Consider the following 22,867-nt stretch of genomic DNA (forward strand, 5'->3'; position numbering starts at 1 on the left):
AAGCAACTGACAAACGTTCATTTTAAGGTAAACTTCCCCTTTAAAGTGCAACTCAATTTGGATATATCGTTTCAACAAAAACTCATCAGAAGTCAGAATTCATCTACACTCCCATAGGAGATCAGTATGAGACCGAGTCAAATGTTTTTCAGACAGTAGCACAGTACACAATGTAAATGTATTGATCTAACGCAGCAGGCCTTTGTTGGTTTCCAGTATTCTGTGGGAGGGAAAATATTAAATGGCCAATGACCATCTATGACAGCCTTAATTGCATTTGCAACATGACCTCAGCCATTGGTCTATTACAGAATCATGCTGCCTGTTGCAGACAGGTCAGACAAGTTGTGCGAGAGGAAACACTTCGGACATTTATTTTTAAAATCAGCCAGTACAGACAGAAAATAGGTTTTAGGCTCAAAACAACTGAAGAGTTTCTGCCTAAAATATACTACGTAGGTGGATGAAGAAAAAAAAAACCTCTTAATTGAAAAATACTGGACTTCATTTGATAAAGACAAAAAATATGTTCAAATGGTTGTGTAAAATGTACACACACACACAGAGAGAGAGAGAAAGTACTGAAGTAGTAGCATTCATGTCTGGTGTGTGTGTTCTCACCTGAATGACAGAGACCTGACTGAGGCTGCTACTCTCTCAAATATGGAGTGTTTCTGGTTTCCCTCTTCTTCTTCCTCCTCCTCCTCTTCCTCTTTCTGAAAACCAGCCAGCAGAAAATGTGAACCCTCCCCACCCACTTCAGATTAAGAGATAGGGTGTGAAGTTGTGAACTCTGCTCAGTTCCTTTTAATACAGTGTGTGTGTGTGTGTGTGTGTGCTGAGCCACAGCGCGCCATGTGGACCGAGCCCTCAGGACAAATGGCAGCTTTTATCATCCACATAAAATCCTAGTTTTCAGCCTCCACTCACCTGTGGCGCACACACACTAGCAACGCGCCTGCCCCTCTTTTTCAGCTGTATATTTCCTGTGTTTAAGGGGTGCAAAATCCACTTCTCATTTACATCTCGCTGGATGAATTGCTTTTATTTTACTCCTGCGACTTTTTCCACACTTTACGACCATGGAAATGTTTGTAATGACCTGTCAAACACACCCCGGTAATGGCTGAAATGGGCTCAATGGAATACACCGTCTTTCCGTTGCATCTATAAGAATGGTAAAGCTTCATCGGGGACTTCATGCACTGTCTCCAGACATCACAAGAAAGACTAGAAAGATAACTATTTTGAAGGGTGTACAGTTTTTGTGGATTAGATTTTTTATTTTTATAATTTAATATTAGTTGAAACGTTCATAAATTAGATGCACTGAAATGAAAGCAACATCTGAAAATGAACACTCGGATTATAGTGATATTATGTCTGATGTCGCAAACAATGTGAAGTATGTTCCGATAGGTATAATCTAGAGCCAAGTGTGTTGATTTTTAATCCAATGGTATTCTGCTATTGACACATTTGTTAAATTATGCAAGAGAATGTGACAACACCAATTAATGAGGCAGTCTAGACAGCACAGCTGAGTGCAGGTAGGGTAGACGGAACAAGTTGTTGGTGGTTACAGCCCTGTTCCACCCCTTTATGTTAATATTCATATATGCAAATACACCAGGTGTGTTTATGCAAATTGGGTACATATACCTTTATTTTAATACAATATATATATATATATTTTTTTTTTAAATACCCGATATAGTAAGAAAATCTATATAGGAGTGCATTCTACGATTTTTATAAATCTTTTTTTTTTTTTTTTACATTTGACAAATTGAATACCTGAATTACATTATTTGTCCATGCCAGTAAAATGTTATGTGCTTATAATAATAATTGGATTATAAAAGATTCCACGTTTGGAGTACTGCACGCACACACATACACAGGTCCTGAGCAAGCGTCAATACACACGACTGACTGACATGGCTCGCTGTCTCAGTGTTCAGACTACAGCACAGGCTGGCTTTAACACGGTGAGTCATGTAACGAGGGGTGGCGGAGTAGTTAGCTGTGTGTGCACGACAGAAGAGTGTGTGTATGAGAGGGAAAAAATGTGTGTGTGCACATCCGTGATTTGTTTTTCTATATAGACAGAGACAAGACCTTGGGCAGGGTGAGAGCATGAAGGCTTGAAGGTAGGGATAACAAACAGTTAAACCCAAGTGACCAGAGGTTATCCAGAGAGAATCTGCTCTATGAAAGCCTACAGGTCTAAATGGATGTGTTTCCTTGGTTCAGTATGTGCTGGTGCGAGTGTGTACATGCCGGAGTGTAAACGTGTGTGTGTGCATCCTCGTGAATGAGTGTATGTATGTACACATGCAATGTATGCTTCTCACTGTACTCCAGCAGCCTACCTGTGGCGAGGGGGGCTGTTGGGCTGTCTCTTTGCTTCTCAGTGACACAGGGACCTTCTTGAGGACCAGCGTCACCCCACTGGGGTTCTCCTTCAGTTTCTTCACGAGGTTCTTCCTGCTCCAGCCAACCTGACAATGCAGAGCACTATGGGAGTTGGAGTTCATATAAAGTTATGTTTGGCTAGGCCAGACTTGGCGCTAAGTAACACACAAGCACACAAAATACTCACCACAATCTGGTCATTGACTTGGATCACTTCGTCTCCAGCCAGTATCTTCTCACAGAACTCAGCGGGTGACTGCAATGCACAAGCCAATAATTAAAACACACAAACGCACACCACTATAGACTATGTATGACAGATGTAACATTGTGGTGGGGACTTGACGTCTGACCGTAATTGGTTTAAAAGAGGAATCAAATCAAATCAAATTTGTCACATGCTTCGTAAACAGCAGCGAAATGCTTACTTAGGGTCAGAGGTTAAAAGTCTGAGTGGGCTTGTGTACTAAATCATGCATACTGTACGTGCACATGTGCATGCACTGAGTGTGCATGTGCTGTTCTCTCTAGAATGCATACACAGAGTGCTTCAGATCGACTCCAGTAGCAGTAGCCAGGGGAGTCGGTCTATATTCTGATCATGACATCATGGAAAAAACACATGTCTATCCCAGGCTGTCCCAGAGAAGAGACCATCCTGTACTAAAGCTTGGTTCCCTCGATCCTTTCCCTGGCAAGCCTTCATCTAACTGGGAGAGTAATAAAATAGCCAAGCCCCCAACCGATTTATTGATTTGATTTAACTAGGCTAGTCAGTTAAGAAAAAAAATCTTATTTTCAATGACAGCCTAGGAACAGTGGGTTATCTGCCTTGTTCAGGGGCAGAACAACAGATTATTATAATATTTTTTTTTTTACATTTTCAGCTCGGGGATTCGATCTCGCAACCTTTCCGTTACTAGTCCAACTAGGCTACCTGCCGCTCCACCTATCACCTAGGAATGATCAGAATTCTATTTTATATGTGCATTTGTATCATTCAGCAGATGCTCTTATCCAGAGAAACGTACAATTAGCGCATTCAAGTAAGTTCGGAAAAACAACCGCCTATCACAATCGTTGCAGCCATTCCATTCAGGTCGCTGTGCATGTACTGTAATAGCAGACAGACACAGCCAAGTCAGGAAGGAGTACATATGTGAACCACCTAAACTGACAGGGGAAAAACTCCTGGCCATAAAAAGTGACCTGCTTCAACCAGTCAATATCATCAACTAAGCAAGACATTTCACTTAGATATTTCACGAACGACCATTCAAGTTTTGTCATGCGCAAGTACGGTGAAATAGCCGTACCACTAATGACCATTAAAGTGGCACTCTTTCACAACACTAAAACCTCAATAATCAACCTAGATAACGTATCGAACGCAGTAGGATTAGTTACAACCACATTGGATTACCAGTCTTAGATACTGTAGGTCAGTGGTTACATCCCAAAAGGCACCAGATTCCCTATAGTGGACTACTTTTTGACGAGAGTGGTGTGAACAATCCTCCCACTGTAGCAGCTTGTTATAAACATTATGCCTTTATAGTAAATAGTGGTATCATTATACTGGCTTACAGCCGATGCCATGAGGTCCGTGTTTTCTGATGATTCTATCTACCATGGTAATCCCCTGATATTTGTGGCTTTAACAGAGTACTTGCACATGGCAACTGTCCCTCTACAGAATGGCAGACTAATGTTAGCTCGATTAACTAATGGTTATTTAGAAATCTACAGTGCACACAAAGAAACACACACAGTGTGTACAGTGGGTACTAAATTACTGACACCCTTGATAAAGATGAGGAAAGAATAAAGAATTCAAATACTGAGCTATATCGTATGCACCAAGAAAATGGGGGAAATTATATTATAATAATACAATTGCTCAGAGAAAGTGATTTTGTTTAACAATTAATACTTTTTTCTCAAAAAGGTAGGGGTCAAAACTAAACTCAAATTAAACACCCCTAAAGATTCTCATAAATAATGTTGTCAAAAGTTCAGCATTTGGCCCCATATTCCGAGCACACAATGACTAAATCAAGCTTGTTGGATGCATTTGAAGTTTGTTTTGGTTATGGTTCAGATTAGTTTGTCCCCAATAAAAATAATGGTCATGTAGTGTGTCATGTAGAGTACAATGTATTGTAAATACAATTCTACATTAATGTGGATGCTACCATGATTACAGATACCCCCAAGACATGCTAACCTCATACTATTACCAATAACAGGAGAGGTTAGAATGTCTGCTATTATCTTGGGGGTATCTGTAATCATGGTAGCATCCACATTAAATGTAGAAGTGTTTAGAAACATATTCTTATTTCAAATTAAATTGACTCCAAAATGACAATACATTGCCATGCATTTATATTGGGCTGAAATATTCTGAAACACAATCAAAATTAACTGCAAATGCATGCAACAAGTTTGTAGTCACAAGCTTGATGTAGTCATTTTGTGCTCAGGATGTGGAACCAAATACTAAACTTATGACTACTTGATTTGTAGGAATCTTTGGGTGGTCAACAATTTTGCTTAACAAAATCTTTCTCTTAGCAATTGTATTAGCATAAAAGTATATAATTTCCCAATTATGTTTAGCATACAATATAGCTCAGTATTTGAATAATTTATTTTAACACAGTCATTATCGATAATCTTTTTCAAGGGTATCAGTAATTTCCGACCCGATTGTACACCCGCCCACCCACACAGTACAGCAGACCTTCTAAATGTCAAGGTAATGCAAACCATTAGTCCTATGGCGTTTGCTTAAAGTAAAAGTGCATTTATATGATAATGTTCGGTAAGAGCCCATGGCATTGGGCTCTGAAGGACAGGGTTGAGAGGGGGAAGAGGAGAATAAAGAGTCTGACCTCTGCGGTGGTGCCTGTGATGTAGTGATTACTGGAGCCAGTGGACGTGATCTCAATGCCCTGGAAGGGAGACAACACGGTAATGTAAAATACATTAAAAGACAGACAGAATGAAAAAAAAAGAAAAAGAAAAAACAAGATCGCCAGATAAGGAGAAATTCCCTGCGTTCTGTGCCCAGCTAATCTGATGTCAGTACTACAGTTAAAAATCACCCATCATCCATCAACCTGCCACAACAACACAAAACCTTCTAGTCCTGCAGTGCTGATGTCATTCAACGTCCCACACAGCAATCAAACCTCCAATCCTTCTCTCCTATGTCATTCTACTCTAGCTCTAATGTATGTACAGGTGCATACTGATTCATAGTGATCTGCCTGTAATGTCATGTCATGTCATTTCTCCCTTGGGGTCCTGTTTGATATTTGCGCAGGTACGCTAAGGGGAGCCGTGGGGATCATGATCATGCACGGCCCAGCCACGATCAATACACATCACATGATTCCTGGGGCTTGTAGACATGCCTCTAATAATGACTTATTGACTGGAGCAGATGAGAAAATAGATCTGAAAGGCCATCGCCACGTCCCTCAGACTCCAGGGTTGTATTCATTAGTGCGTACAATGTAGCAAAAAGTTTTGCAATAGAAACGAAGACAAGCTTTTCTTATTGGACATGTTCAGGTAGTCCTTCCCTCTTTCAGTATGTTTTCATGCGTTTAGTGCCTAATGAACATGGCCCAGCTCTTGTTTACTGAAAATGAAGGAAGGGAGAGGTAATGGTCAGATGAGACTTGAACAGACCTGGGTATTATTTGGGTCGTTCCACCAACGTAGTACCTTTTGCGTAGTGTTTAAGATACGAGTGCGTTGCCCTGTTACGATCAACCCTGTTACTTTATTTGGCACTTACTATACGATTCTTTTATTTACCCTCTTGAGATGTGTTTGCGTTTGTGCAACAAATGTTAGTGCATCGAATCATATCACATCGAATTGCATCAATTCGTTCCTCTAATCAAACCGAATCGCACCAAATTGTTTAACTCTAAAACGGATCGTTCCTGTATCATATCAGATACGTATCAAATTGTCTTAAAAAGGGAAAGATGCTATATTGGGAATTTTAAAACACATTTTTGTGTTCATGCAAGTGGCTGGCTGAACGAATCCTCACTATCAGTAGCTGCAATTTGGCAGTATGCCCAGATCTTGTTTTGAGAGCGAAAGATCTGTTTCAAGGTCTCAGCTTAGAGAGAAGACTTGTGACGTATTGGTCAGTCACATGAATGAAACAAAACGGTAATGATGAATTAATTATGCTAAATCATGCAAATATAACTTGTCTGTGTATAGCTGAATATAAGACAACTGCTGGGGACTGCCTAGGCAGAGCTCCTGATAGACGTGTACATTGAGTTGATTGGAACCTCTCCAGCGCGCTGACAATAAACAGGATGATTGACTGAGTGTCCCTGTGTAAGAATTTCCACAACAATATGGCGTCAACAAACAGGATGATTGATTCTGCTTTCCAGTGGGGGTCTACGAGGAAAACCGGTGGCGCATTTTATGAAGTGTGAGGGAAATTCCCACCTGACCAAAAGACGACGAGACCCGCCCAGAGCAGACCCTTACTGTGAGCTGCCCAGGAGGAGACACATCATCCACGAACAATTGAGGGACGGCAATTGATTTCAGTCAGTCAATTTATATGAATCTGTATATATATATATATATATATATATATTTTTAATCAAGGCCTGTAACGCATTAAAGGTACCCATAGTCTTCTAGAGAGAAGACTATTCACTAGTTCTATGAAAAGACTAGAGCGAGGGCGTAACAGTACCATGGAAAGCCCCGCTGACAGCCATCTGTAGGCATTTTGAAGACATGTCTTTGTTGTCTGCAGCCACTACAAAATAACAAGGTATTTTTGAATTAGGGGTGTTATTTATATGTATAGCAGGTAGCGGCAAGAGAACCGTTGATGATGATCCATATGGTTCATAGCAAGTAACGACAAGAGAGAATCATTGACGATGCACATGGGGTAATGAGGCGATTACCGAGTGTGTTTGGGAATAGTACTAAGTGAAAGTTGTGTGATTGTGAGATATGGAATAAGCTGAAATATTGATATTTGGATAACAAGAGCTGATTGAAATTTAGCTATTAAGAATTGAGTGATTGAGAGCTGTCAGGGGACTAGCTCCAGTGTGAATGTGAGCTGTGTTACCCAGTTGTGTGCGAGTTGATCATAACGTTATCTAGGGGTCTGTCCAACACAGCTGTAGGACCAAAAGGTAGAGATAACATGTCTCATGAATGTCATACGTAAAATGTCTCAGAGGATAACGGGTCTTGTTCGTAACGAGGATAACATGTCTCTGAGGTTAACATGACTTTAGATTACATGAGGATAACATTACTCATCAGTGGAGTCATGTATGGAGATATGAAAGAAGATAACTATTTCAATATATGCTGTTAAATAGAACTAGTTGCAAATATCTAAACCCCTGTATGAATAGAACACTAGTCTAAAGGAGGAATTTGTGATGTAACAAAAGGTTAGAGTTAAAGTAACATAATATTGAGTATAATAGGTTCTTATGATGAACTGAAGAAGTAAATAATATTTTACAACTTGCACATCCACACGTAGACATACGTAAAGTGGTGTAAAAAAGTATTCTGAGAAATGTTCAGAGTGGTTCCTTTATGGATCATTTGAGGTATGATAATATTAAAGCATTGTACGGGACTTGATTTACCCCTGATCAACTATAAACGCTTAGAAGATTTCCTCCACCCCGGTAATGCATTTTGAAATAAGCCCATATCCTGTTAAATAGAACCAATGATTTTCTGTATTCACCTACTCAACTGTTTAAGGTGCTAGGTAGAGACTTAGTATGGGCAGCATGCCATCTACTGGGGACTGAGACAGTGCCAACCCAGTTAATACATACTGATCCCTCCAAGGCATTACATATGAATCTTTAAATAATAGACATGTAATATATATATTGATAAAATAGACTCACTTTTTGAAGGTATAGTAAAATGAAACAATGCCTTCCAATATGGAGAAAAGTATCATGTTTGTTTTGTTTTGTTTTAAACCTTGCAATAGTGGGGAAAGCAGAAGAGTAATCCATGTGTATAAGTAGTAGATTGAGAAGGTCTTCCTATTGGGAAGAAGGGAGTCAAGGTTGAAGTAAACAGATTATGGAGACTAAATGGTAATTGGCTTTCAGATAGCAATCCAATAATACAATATTTTAGTAATTTGAAGTAGTAAGACAGAGGGATTGAGCATTGCGACTTAAATTAGAGGCCACTCACTTCTTGGCTTGGTCCACTGTAAGTCATCTGTTGTTTGTGATTTAAGATAAGCTTTTTGTGGAACAGTAGTTAGCCGCCAGTACACTGAACTCAAACAAGCTGTGAGAGAGACAGTGTGGAAATTTGGAACAGTTTGTACATAATTGTATGTCAATGCAACAGGTAAAAAATATTAACTTCTTATGGCTGCAGGGGCAGTATTGAGTAGCTTGGATGAAAAGGTGGCCAGAGAAAACGGCCTGCTCCTCAGTCCCAGTTGCTAATATATGCATTTATTAGAAGTATTGGATAGAAAACACTCTGAAGTTCCTAAAACTGTTTGAATGATGTCTGTGAGTATAACAGAACTCATATGGCAGGCAAAAACCTGAGAAGAAATCTAAAAATGAAGTGGGAAATCTGAGGTTGGTCGATTTTCAACTCAGCCCCTATTGAATACACAGTGGGATATTGGTTATGTTGCACTTCCTACGGCTTCCACTAGATGTCAACCGTCTTTAGAAACTTGTTTGAAGATTCTACTGTGAAGTGGGATTGAATGAGAGAGGAATGAGTCAGAGGTCTGCCGGCAGTCACGCGCTGGTCACGCGCATTTCACATGAGGTAGCTCGCACTCCTTTGCTTTTCTGAAGACAAAGGAATTCTCCGGTTGGAATATTATCGAAGTTTTATGTTAAAAACATCCTAAAGATTGATTCCATACATCGTTTAACATGTTTCTACGGACTGTAACGGAACTTTTTGACATTTCGTCTGCTCCTAGTGAACGCGCTTCGGGACTTTAACCAAACGCGCTAACAAAAGTAGCAATTTGGACATAAATGGACATTATCGAACAAATCAAACATTTAATATGGAACTGGGATTCCTGGGAGTGCATTCTGATGAAGATTGCATTAAGGAGAAGTTTATATATATTTCCATTTCTAACACTTGTATTTTCATCAACGTTTATAATGATTATTTCTGTAAACTGATGTGGCTCTCTGCAATATCACAGGATGTTTTTGGAACTAGTGAACATAACGCGCCAATGAATACTGAGATTTTTTATATAAATATGCACTTTATCGAACAAAACATACATGTATTGTGTAACATGAAGTCCTATAAGTGTCATCTGATGAAGATCATCAAAGGTTAGTGATTAATTTTATCTCTATTTGTGCTTTTTGTGACTCATCTCTTTGGCTGGAAAAATGTATGTTTGAGGAATTTTTATTTGAATTTGGCGCTCTGCACTTTCACTGGCTGTTGTCATATCAATCCCGTTGATGGGATTTCAGCCCTAAGAAATTAAGATTACAAGAGAATGGTTTACTTTAGAATGCGCCTTATTCAGCTTTACAGGACACCGTATCATCTCATGTGTATGAAGTTTAATTCTGTATATGCATGGGTTAATTAAGACTTCCTGCCCAAGATGCAGTAAACTCGATTTATGATTAAGAATTTTTAGGACTGATTAAAATGCAAAGTAAAAACTAAGTACGTGTGAATTTTCTTTCTTGGGACTGATGGAATGTCTGCTATTACCCTTTTTTCATGTTTATGAATGATTCTGTATCTCTCCCTTTGAAAGGCTTCCTGAGGCATGTGCCTTGGGAGAGCAGCTAAAAGTGCCCAGATCCAGCTGTTAAGGGACCTCCCAAATTAAGCAAGGCCTGGACATTTTGTTTGTGTTTACCCTACGATTTCTGCCACACACACACACGCCAGAACCCACACACAACCCACCTGTTAATTAATATTTGTTAGTGGTGTTAATATTGGTTTCTGGGGTGGGGTCTTTTTATTTGGTTTTAGTGGGTTAGAAAGGATGCTGTACACCTTTTAACCTCTCTAGGGAATGTGGCATCCCACCTGGCCAACATCCAGTGAGATTGCATAGCGTCAAATTCAAATACAGAAATACTCATTATAAAAATTCAGAAAAGATACAACTATTTTACATAGGTTTAAAGTTTAACTTCTTGTGAACCCAACCACACTGTCAGATTTTTAAAATGCTTTATGGCGAAAGCATACCTTACAATTATTTGAGAACATGCCCAGCAGACAAATCATTAAGGTAGAAATAGAGACAAAATGAATCACTTACCTTTGATGATCTTCATATGTTTGCACTCAGAAGACATTCATTTATTCAATAAATGTTCCTTTTGTTCGATAAAGTCTCTCTTTATATCCGATACTCACCCCCATTAAAAACGCAGTCACAACAGGCAGACAAAAAAATCCAAATTGTATCCGTAAAGTTCATAGGAACATGTCAAACAATGTTTATATTCAATCCTCGGGTTGTTTTTAGCCTAAATAATCGATAATATTTCAACCGGACAATAACGTTGTCAATATAAAAGGTAAACAAGAAAGGCACTCTCTCGGTCGCGCGCATGAAAAAGCTCTGTGACACGGCAGGGTCCACTCATTCAGACGGCGCTTACTCCCTCATTTTTAAGAATACAAGCCTGAAACAATTGCATCTAGTGGAAGGCTGAAGTGTATAATTTATCAATAGTCTGTGTGAGATTCGGACCACGAGAAGAACAGAGAGATCGCTGCACCTCAATGAGGGACACCTGTCTTTAGTCTGTTTTACCATTACCTTATGGGATACAATTATTTAAATTTTGTTATTCTAATTGGTTTACTTTTGATTTAACAGGCAGTGATGTTTTTTTTGGGACGGATGAATCAAGATGTGAGTCATGTGTCCAAAGAGGGGGATTATCGGTCCCCTGGGGCCCTTCAGTAAATAATCAAACATTTTTTTCACATGCCTGCCTGTAAAAGAAAAAAAAGAGATGTTGGTATTGGATGACAGTTACTTCAAATGGATTGAAGTTTTCCACACCTCTAGTTTTATATGAAGATGTGTATTGCGGTTGTCGTTTTTGTTTTTGTCTTGCTTCTGTAACAAATCTCACCATATTGGGTCTGCTGGAGTGTCTGGATGTCTCCCTAAGGATTAGCCCTCTGACTCTCTGACCTGTAACTCTGCAGTGGGATCGCAAAGATGATCGGGGAGTATAAGCCAATTGGGGGGTGTGTGTGTGTGTGTGTGTGGGGGGGGGGGGGTTCAGCTGTGTGGAGTTATTCTCCTTTAAATTTGTTTCAGGAAATATGGATTTCCTGAATCAGATAGTAATACTAATTTGTCATACAGTAAATTAAAAATGCCCTCAACTACTGTTGTTCCGGTCTGTCCTCTCTCGAGGTTATGGTGAAGGTGACCATAGATGGTATCTAGATGCATGGAAGATAATTTGACCAAGAACAGTGTGAACCTCAACACACCCTCTAACCGGCTGAAGTAACGGTTGACAATGGCGTTCAAAATGGTCCTTCACGTCTACCGTGAGACCTGAGTCCGAGACAGCAACCTGTACACAGCATCCAGTCGAAGCTATCAACTGTCTTTTCTCTCAAGCTTTTTCTCTCAGGAGTGCGACATGGGTCCTTGGAGAGAGATCCAGTCCAAACTTCTCTCATGCTGCTGGTGTACTGGTTGGAAAATGGACAAAGACATACTGGATTGTAAAGGACAGTGGCGGCTCAGGTGAGAGACATTATCAAGGGCCATCCACTTTGAACATATGCCATTAAAAAGGACGAACTGAAAGTCTATCTGAAGAAGAACTTGAAGAAATGGCAGAAAGGATGAGTGCCTTTGGTCAACAGTGCCCGTAATTGATTTAGGCTTATCCAAAATTGTTTATTTGGGGTATCAGGTTGATTGTGGAGGTCTGCACACTGTGAAATGTATAGTAATTTAGACTAAGAATACATTGAGATACCAATCTATCATTAGCACAAGTGATGAGAAAAGTTGAAGCTAGAAATATAGGATGAATATACTGTATGTCAATGTAAATGTAAATTCTGTCAGTATTGGTGTGTGCTAAGTTGAGGTTCTTAAATGAAAGTAATAGAACCAACGTGAAGCACTAAGGACTGTCATTCTTAATTTGGATTTGATCATTTATTACTAGTTATAATTAGGAAAGGTGAGGCTTGGACTAACCATGCCCCAACCTCATTCTTATCAAGGTTGGTGTGAAACTTATAACGTGTTTTCTCTCTTCTCTGTGAAATGTTATTAATGTGCTGTAAGGCGATCTGTGCCTCTCTGGCTGATAAGATTTCAGCAGCTAACATGTTTTCTGCTCCTCCAGAGGATGATGAAACTAATGAGCTGCCTACTCTGGATGAGCTCCTATTTCCCCCTGCAGATACGGACGGTAATGATTGAAGTTTTTTTTTTTTTGAGGGTAAGGTCATCTAAACCCTTAACCTGTTTACATTATGTGGAACACTGAGCTGATAAGCAAGCACCAACCTTTTGAAGGTCTTAGCAGAATTGTTAAACAACTGGGTTTTATATTTTGACTAAGTGGATGTCCCAGGGACAGTTCGTGAAAAAAATATGTCAATCCAACCCGATTCTGGTAAGAGATGTGGAAACAATGGTTAACAAAGATTTATTCACCTCTGAATCTAGAGATCCCTTGAGCATGTGTGTGTATTTTTGATACTCACTCCCATTAATAGAAATATAACCTTTATTATGATTATATTATTACCATACTAATTTGATTGTACAACCCAGAATGAAGGGTTTGAAATTATGAATTGTCTGGGGGTTTTCTGTGTTGAGTTCCCTCCCTTAGGAGTTTAGAATATTTTGATATAGAAGCTAAAATCTAAACTCTTACATGAAAATAAAATGCTTATTATCACACAAGTGATAAGAGGATGGAACGTAATGGGAATTTTAATGTTGGTGCTTTTCTTATAACTCATTTTTATGTTCTATTCACGTGCTGTTCAATAAACCAATTTCTGTGTTCATGCATGTGGCTGAATCCTCACTACAAGTACCTGCAATTTGGCAGTACGCCCAGACCTTGTTTTGAGAACGTAATATATCTCAGTTTGAAGGTCTCAGCTTAGAGAGAAGAAGCCTCGTGAGGCATTGGTTTGTCACATGTTATGAACCAGTATTGGTCGGTCACATGAATGAAACAAAATGGTAATGATTCATGAATTATGCTAAATCATGCAAATATAACTTGTCTGTGTATAACCATATATAAGACAACCGCTGGGATTGCCCAGGCAGAGCTCCTGATTGACATGTGTACAATGGTGCATTGAGTTGGTTGGAACCTCTCTAGCACGCTGACAATAAACAGAATGATTGATTTAAGATAGACTGTGTAAGAATTTCCACAACAATGCACATACCTATCTATGGGTAACAGGGTTGACGTGTTATGCTCAACCCGCTCAGTTTTCCGCCACAAAACACACAAAAAAATGACCAAAAAGAGTTCACGTGCTTTAACACTTGATTTGACTATTAGAAGTTCAATGTTTCATTTGAAAAATATATTTAAAAAGGAATAGTTTCCCCACATGAAAATTAAAGTTTAATTCACGTAACAGGGTTGACCTTGAAATTATGGACAGGCATTCCATGTGATTATAATCACATGAAATAAATGATAATCTTCAGAAATGACTGTCAAAGCAAAAACAATTAACGAGGGGCTTACAATGTTGGTGAAAACTTGCCAAAATGTTGGGGTTAAGTGGGTTAATATCTTCCTAGAAGTCACATAAGGTGCACAGAGGGACATGTCAAAATGCCAAATTTTTCACTTTAGGAAGAATTTGTTCATATAAAAAAAATATATATTTATTGAATTTCCATGTGGTCTATATTAAAAGGGCACTTCATTTAAAAAAAACGACATTTACAATTCTATATTGGTGTGAAACGGTACTCATTTGGTGGAACAACCCATATTTGTTTCCTTTCAGGGGCTTTAGCTGCGCTTAATTGAACTTGCCTGGCGTGAAGGAACCAAACCAAGGAACCAACTTCAGGCAGGCTCAACCAAAAATGAAAAGGATGGGAAAGAATACAGATACTATCTGAACCCAGATCTGTGTGAGAAAAAGACTGTTGGGGCAGCTAGAGCAGATCAAATCATAGAGCTTCTATATTCGGTTTCTCATGATCAACATTTACGATTTTTAAAGAAATTCTATATTCATTTTCTATGAGATTCTTCTGACTGGATTTAAAAGGCAACAGGGTTTTTAAATCACTGCAGTGCAGTGTGACATGCACCAGACTGCAGTAAATCCTTTATGCCAGCCAAGTTCTAATACCAATGATCCATTCTAACCAATCACTCTTTGACAGGTCACATCACACCAACGGTAAACTGACTAGCCTTGGGGGAGCATAGGTCCATAATCTTCCTCCAACGGTCAACTAAAAGGGGGGAATTATCCACCTTTTCAGTTTACTTGAGCACATGAAATGGGCAAAAATCGGTAAGATATTGATATATTATTCTTTACATAACTTGAAATATGTTTTCCTAGGTGCTTGTCCATTGGTTTTCACCATTTTGATGAAAGGTCAATACTTTAATCCTCATTTAAGTAAGTATAATTTATAAGAATATACATTTCTAACTGAAGCTTTTTTTTTCTTGCAGAGGGGGAAATGTGCCTTCTTCCCCTCATGTAACTCGAAATATGTCACACTCAGTATGTGTCTTGGGTTGTGCTGTCTCCATGGCAATAACTTTGCACAATGCTGTAGCACAACGAAAATGTCAGAGGAAGGAAACTGAAAATGTGAACAGAGAGAGAATCAGGGAACATAAAATAAAAAAAGTGGGGTGTTGGTGAAACATGACTGAGTGAAAACGGAAAACTGAGTCAGAGCGAGAGAAAATGGAACAGCAAAGAGAAAAGTGGACACCTACGGTGCATTCGGAAAGTATTCAGACCCCTCGACTTTTTCCACATTTTGTTAAGTTACAGCTTTATTCTAAAAGTGATTAAATTCTTTCCCCTCGCATCAATCTACACACAATACCCCATAACGACAAAGAAAAAACTGTTTTTTAGACATTTTTGCTAAAAAATGAAATATTACATTTACATAAGTATTCCGACCCTATACTTTGTACTTTTTGTTGAAGCACCTTTGGCAGCGATTACAGCATTGAGTCTTCTTGGGTATGACGCTACAAGCTTGGGACACCTGTACTTGGGGAGAATCTACCATTCGTCTCTGCAGATCTTCTGAAGCTCTGTCAGGTTGGATGGGGAGTGGTGCTGCACAGCTATTTTCAGGTCTCTCCAGAAATGTTAGATCGGGTTCAAGTCCAGGCTATACCTGGGCCACTCGAGGACATTCAGAGACTTTTCCCGAAGCCACTCCTGCATTGTCTTGGCTGTGTGCTTAGGGTCGTTGTCCTGTTGGAAGGTGAACCTTCGCCCCAGTCGGAGGTCCTGAGCAGGTTTTCATCAAGGATTTTGATGCACTTTGCTCCGTTCAGCTTTTCCTCGATCCTGACTAGTCTCCCAGTCCCTACCGCTGAACAACATCCCCCACAGCATGATGCTACCTCCAACATGCTTCACCATAGGGATGAATGCCAGGTTTCCTCCAGACGTGACACTTGGCATTAAGGCCAAAGAGTTGGCTTCATCAGACCAGAGATTTTTTTTCTCATGGTCTGAGAGTCTTCAGGTGTCTTTTGGCAAACTCCAAGTGGGCTGTCATGTACCTTTTACTGAGGAGTGGCTTCAGTCTCACCACTCTACCATAAAGGCTTGATTGGTGGAATGCTGCAGATATGGTTGTCCTTCTGGAAGGTGCTCCCATCTCCACAGAGGAACTCTGGAGTTCTGACAGAGTGACCATCCGGTTCTTGGTCACCTCCCTGACCAAGGCCCTTCTCCCCCAATTGTTCAGTTTGGCCGGGCAGCCAGCTCTAGGAAGAATCTTGGTGCTTTGAAACTTCATCCATTTAAGAATTATGGAGGCAAAAAGCCTCCCGGGTGGTGCAGTGGTCTAAGGCACCGCATCGCAGTGTTGCAGCGGCACTACCGCCTAGGGTTTGATGCCAGACTGTGTCATAACCAGCCATGACCGAGTCCCATAGGGTGGTGCACAATTGGCGCAGCGTCATCTGGGTTAGGGGAAGGTTTGGACGGTGGGGCTTTACTTGGCTCATTGCGCTGTAGTGACTCCTTATAGGGGGCTGGGAGCCTGCAGGCTGACTTCAGTCGTCAGTTGAATGGTGTTTCCTCCGACACATTGGTGCAGCAGGCTTCAGGGTTAAGCGAGCAGGTGTTAAAGAAGCGCGGTTTGGCGGGTCATGTTTCGGAGGACGCATGACTCGACCTTCGCCTCTCCCGAGCCCGTTGCAGCTTGCATCGATGAGACAAGATCATAATCACAAAATTTGGGAGAAAATATTTAAATATGGGGGCCACTGTGTTCTTGGGGACCTTCAATGCTGCAGAAATGTTGGGGCTGCCTTCCCCAGATCTGTGCCTCGACACAATTCTGTCTCTGAGCTCTATGGACAACTCCTTCGACCTCGTGGCTTGGTTTTTGCTCTGACAATGCACTGTCAACTGTGGGACCTTATGTTGACAGGCGCGTGCCTTTCCAAATCATGTCCAATCAATTGCATTTACCACAGGTGGACTCCAATCAAGTTTTGGAAATGTCTCAAGGATGATCAATGGAAACAGGGTGCACCTGAGCTCAATTTCAAATCTCATGTTTGTAAAAAACAAAATGTCACTGTCATTATGGGGTATTGTGTGTAGATTGCTGAGGAAATGTGTTTTTTTTTAATCCATTTTATAATAAGGCTGTAACGTAACAAAATGTGGAACAAGTGAAGGGGTCTGAATACTTTCCGAAGGCACTGTATAACAATGGAGGTCGAGTGAGGACTAATTGCATAGAGTGAGTGACAGCTGGAGGAAAGTGGACAAGAAGTTTGAAGAAATGATCAGAGGATGATTAAACAGATGGGAAATAAGGAGGACAGCGAGTGAGAGAAGTAATACGTTTGAAATGTAGAGCAGAGAGAGATGGAGACAACATGAGTCATCCCTAAAGGACGACCAGGCTGACCTAAAGGACTTATGTCAGATTAGTAAGATAGAGGTAGAGACAGAGGTTAGAGGTAGAAGGCGCTCAATAGAAGGTGTTCTGATGTTCTCTGTCTCTGACCAACCTGACTAACCAAAAGGTAGAGGGAGACGTGGCAGAGGCAAAGGAAGAAACAGACAGAGCCCAATAACAGGTGATTGGTTAGCCAAAGCCGGTCCCAGATCTGATTGGTTAGTTAAAATTTATGACATTGACAGTGGACCAGTTACCAGGTGGTCGCCGGGGGAGACAGGCACCAGGTCAACACTCTCCAACTGGGCAGTGTGGGAAAGGAGCGCCTCTGGACTGCAGTTCAGGATCTCGTCGCACACTGCCTCCAACTGACGACACTGACGGGACAGACAGATGTTGTATATGAAAAATGGTTTCACTTACTTTGATATCTTATATGGGTATACAATTTGATTTCTACAGATCTTATCCAGAGTGACTTACATTTACCTTACAATAGCTGGGTGAGACAACAACATATCACAGTGGTATCAATAAAGTACTTACCAGTAAAGTCAATACTACTAGGAATTTGTTTTGTGTGTGTGGGCGGTGGGGTTCTCCTGGATTCATTTAAGATACGATTTGAAGAGGTAGGTTTTTAGACATTTCGAAAGGTGGGCAGGGATTCTGCTGTCCTAGCTTCAAGAGGAAGCTGGTTCCACCATTGGGGTGCCAGGACAGAGAAGAGAGTTGACTGGGCTGAGCAGGAGCTGACCACCATAGGGTTTGAGCATAGCCGAGTGCTTGTGTTGGGGTGTAGGGTTTGAGGATAGCCTGAAGGTAGGGAGGAGCAGTTCCCCTTGCTGCTCCGTAGGGAAGCACCATAGTCTTGTAGTGGATGTAAGCATAGGAGCGGGGCGACATGGGAGAATTCGAGAAGGTTGATGACACGAGCCTGGATTAGGACCTGCGTCCCTTCTTGTGTGAGGAAGGGCATACAAAGCAAGAGAAGGTAACGAGGAAAGAGTGGAAGGATGATAGGTACTCAGGACGTTTAGTTTTCCTCCATTTCTGCTCAGCTGCCCGCAGCCCTATTCTATGAGCTCGCAGTGAGTCACTCAGTCACGGAGTAGGAGTGGAGGGCCGAGACGGTCGGGAGCAAAGGGGACAGTGAGAGTCAGGGACGAGAGTAAGGTTGAAGAGGCAGAATTAGGAGACAGGAGAGAAGGATTTAGCAGAAGGTAGAGATGATAGGATAGAAGATGAGAGTAATGGGAGAGAGAGATTGCAATGGTGCATGGCCGTCTGAGTAGGAGCTGAGTTGGTAAGGTTGCTGGAGAGAGGGAAAGAAAAATAAACAAAGTAGTGAGCAGAGACACAGAGGGGGGTTGTAGTGAGATTAGTAGGCAAACAGACTCTAGTAAAGATGAGGTCAAGCACATTGCCTGCCTTGTGAGTGGGAGGGGACTGGGAAAAGCAGAAGTCAATAAAGGAAAGGAAGAAAGAAAGATGTGGAAAGAAATTCATCGAAGCCAGGTGTTACGATGTTGAAGTCACCCCTTATGATGAGTGGTGAGCCATTGTTGGGAAATTAGCTCATCAAGGTGTCAAGCTCATTAAGGATGAGCAAATGTTGGGTGATAGATGGCAACAATATAAAGCTTGAGTGGACAAGTGACAGTGACAGCAAGGAATCCATATGAGGAGATAGACAGGTTAGAGGGGGGGGGGGAAAGTAAAAAAATTGTGACTTCGGAGAAATTAGTAGCATTGTGCCACCAGCGCGACTATCCAGATGCTCTCGGACTATGAGGGAACACTTAGTCAGAAGACGACAGAGCAGCTGGAGTAGCAGTGTTCTTCGGGGTAATCCATGTCTCCTTCAATGCCGAAAAGTGGAGGGATTTCAGGGCAAAATAGGCTGACATGAACTCAGCCTTCTTGACCGCAGATTGGCAGTTCCAAACGCTGCCTGATACTAGGAATTCCACATGGGCTGTGCGTGCAGGGTAGACTAAATTGTACACACACTGGATGTGTTAAGGTGAACGCACCAATTTGTAAGTCGCTCTGGATAAGAGCGTCTGCTAAATGACTTAAATGTAAAAATGTAAATGTAAATTAGAAGGGGTTGACAGGGTTGACAGCCAACGGATGGGGAACGTGTAAAGCCTACAGAAAGAGGAGTGAACAGGGATAGAAAACACACAGTTGACAAAGCTACAAAAGAGTAAAATAAGAATCTGAAAATAATTAGGTAATATACTCAAGTGAGAGAGCGATGTGCAGCCTTCCTCTTTTTCCTTCCTCGAATAACTATGCAGAACAACTCGCCAGAAAAGTATTTCGTTTGGTGAAGAGACCGCCTCTGACAAGACTGCCGCTGATATGACTGCCGCTTACGATCTACGCTTACTTATAATATAACCTTCTTTCACCATGCTTGATTCCTATATTTTGATGTATAAAATCAAATGCTTCAAATTCAGTTGCTGTTAGCATTAAAATTAAACAATTACAATAAAAATAGTTTTGGGGGGTTGCACTGCACATCTAGTAGACACACTATGTATACACCAAAGTATGTGGACACCCCATCAAATGACTGGATTTGACTATTTCAGCCACACCCGTTGCCATGCAATCTCCATAAACAAACATTGGCAGTAGAATGGCCTTACTGAAGAGCTCAGTGACTTTCAACGTGGCACCGTCATAGGATGCCACCTTTCCAACAAGTCAATTCATAAAATTCTGCCCTACAAGAGATGCCCCGGTCAACTATAAGTGCTGTTATTGTGAAGCGGAAACATCTAAGCGCAACAACGGCTCAGCCGAGACGTGGTAGGCTACACAAGTTTACAGAACAGGACCCCTGAGTGCTGAAGCATGTAAACAAGTATTTCCTCAGTTTCAACACTCACTGCTCACTGCCATTGGACTTTGGAGCAGTGGAAAAGCGCTTTATGGAGTGCTGAATCACACTTCACCATCTGGCAGTCCGACGGTCGAATCTGGGTTTGGCGGATGCCAGGAGAACGCTACTTCCCAATGCATAGTGCCAACTGTAAAGTTTGGTGGAGGAGGAAAAATGATCTGTGGCTGATTTTAATGGTTAGGGCATGGCCCCTTAGTTTCAGTGAAGGGAAGGGAAGTCTTAACACAACAGCATACAATAACATTCTAGATGATTCTGTGCTTCCAAATTTGAGGCAACAGTTTCGGGAAGGCCGTTTCCTGTTTCAGCATGACAATTCCCCTCTGCACAAAGCGAGGTCCATAAAGGAATGGTTTGTCAAGATCGGTGTGGAAGAACTTGACTGGCCTGCACAGAGGCCTGACCTCAACCCCATCGAACACCTTTGGGATGAATTGGAATGCCAACTGCCGAGCCAGGCCTAATTGCCTAACATCAGTGCCCGACTTCACTAATGCTCGTTGCTGAATGGAAGCAAGTCCCCAACATCTAGTGGAAAGCCTTTCCAGAAGAGTGAAAGCTGTTATAGCAGTAAAGGGGGACCAACTCCATATGAATGCCCATGATTTTGGAATGAGAGGTGAGGGAAAGAAGACAGGGGCTATGAGTGTACTCACGATGGAGATGATGTCCTTTTCTTTCTCGTAAACTGTTGAATCCTGTCAAAAGAGCACAGTGAAAACAACAAGATCAGGGACAGGTGTAAACCTTACAAATAATATACAAACACCCGCTGAGACTGAAAAACCATTTGCAGAGAGCAGTATCATTTGACAATTGGACGATCTGATGGTTTCATGTCCCACTTTCTCTGATAAAAAAGGCCTGAGGCATTCTCAAAGACCAGGAAGTAGACAATCCAAGAGTACTAGGAACACTACAACACCCACAATCCTCTCTGCTAACACTAACTGTGACACATGCTATCGAGGCCACTCACGGTATTTACCTCACTCGTCCTTTCATTGACAAACACCTTTTTAGAGAGGCAGACCAATTGTATTCAAAGTCACTGTTTCGCAATGTGGATACCAGGTTATGTCAACATAGAGGAGCGAGTGGGAGGTACATTTTCCCCTGAGATACAGTGTGAGTGTGTGTTTAACTGGGTTTCCCTGTGAGGGAGGGTAAATCTGTGAACTCCTGTGAGCAGTGAATGCTAGGATTAGAGTTAACTAATTAAAGGTTGTGTGCCGTGAGAGAGAAAGCAAGAGATAAAGGGAGAGAGAAAGAGTCGCTTGAGTTGGATTTATTTACATCGGGTTGCCTACATCAAAAGGTAGCCTAATTTCATAACGAGTCCACACCCCATGCAATTGGTTGTATATGCCTCAGCCCGAAGAACCACACATCTGGAAAAACATTTACTCATTTTGTATTGTGGCATATCGCTGCATCTATAAAACAAAATGGCCTGGGACATGGACGATCTACATTAGACCGCTTTTGAGCTCTGAAAACATCGGCCAAACTTTGATTTTGGAGCGGAATGCCTCTTTAAAATTAGAAGTGAAAGGCAAGACCTTAGACCAAATAGCTACAATTTGCAATGTATACATGCACCAGCCAGGAAAAACCCAATACCCTAGCAATGGGTTAATAACATCGAAGGAGTAGGACTAGACGCATTGTAGCATAGCTCTATGACTGATATTGACAACTTCCCCCTAAGGCTGCTATTGACAACTTCCTCTATGATACATTTTTCTTCTATATTTGTGAACCCACAGAACAGGATATGACATCTCTGGGCCAGTGTCCCAATTGGCACCCTATTCCCTACATACATAGGGAGTACGGTGCCATTTGGGACGCAACCAGAGTGAAAATCTGCCTGCCCTGAAACTACTCTTAGATCAGGTGGGTAGTGGTGAGAGAAAGCACAAGTGTAAATCTAAGCTCACTTCTCAGTGTCACTTCCTCTTTGTGTACTGCACGGATACACGCCAGACCCAAAGCACCACAGCACCCACCACCCAGCCCTGTTCATAACAGGCCCCCTCTACTTCGATGTTCAATTTTTCCTCAACATGAGTTCCACACAAACTGTGGTTGCTTCTTAGCAGAAGAATTCATATAAAAGCCTCCATTACATTTATAATAAATAAAGCCTTCATGAAATTTGGCCTCGGGCTTTGTGCCTTCTCACACATGTAATGAGCCTTCATTGGAATTTAATGAAAGATTGAGTGAGAATTTGCAGCAAATCAGACAGTCCCCCTACTCCAACACAATGTTAGGCAAAATTACTCAAACATTATGTTCACTTCTCCAATATA

General features: G+C 41.2%; 1 protein-coding gene across 3 annotated transcripts in view; it reads right to left on the minus strand.

Moving 5' to 3' along the window:
• The window catches only part of cnksr1 (connector enhancer of kinase suppressor of Ras 1), an 83,098-nt gene that overhangs the window by 25,069 nt on the left and 35,162 nt on the right, over window positions 1-22,867 (minus strand). For all 3 annotated transcript variants that reach the window (XM_029674971.2, XM_029674972.2, XM_029674974.2), the window contains 6 exons: window positions 21,206-21,247; window positions 17,887-18,006; window positions 5,316-5,375; window positions 2,606-2,674; window positions 2,376-2,504; window positions 622-716 (listed from right to left, as the gene is read on the minus strand). In XM_029674971.2, coding sequence (XP_029530831.2) covers window positions 622-716; window positions 2,376-2,504; window positions 2,606-2,674; window positions 5,316-5,375; window positions 17,887-18,006; window positions 21,206-21,247 — 515 coding nt within the window. The remainder of the gene's footprint in view (window positions 1-621; window positions 717-2,375; window positions 2,505-2,605; window positions 2,675-5,315; window positions 5,376-17,886; window positions 18,007-21,205; window positions 21,248-22,867) is intronic.

Source organism: Oncorhynchus nerka, linkage group LG12, assembly GCF_034236695.1.
Source record: "Oncorhynchus nerka isolate Pitt River linkage group LG12, Oner_Uvic_2.0, whole genome shotgun sequence".
Classification (NCBI taxonomy): Eukaryota; Metazoa; Chordata; class Actinopteri; order Salmoniformes; family Salmonidae; genus Oncorhynchus; species Oncorhynchus nerka.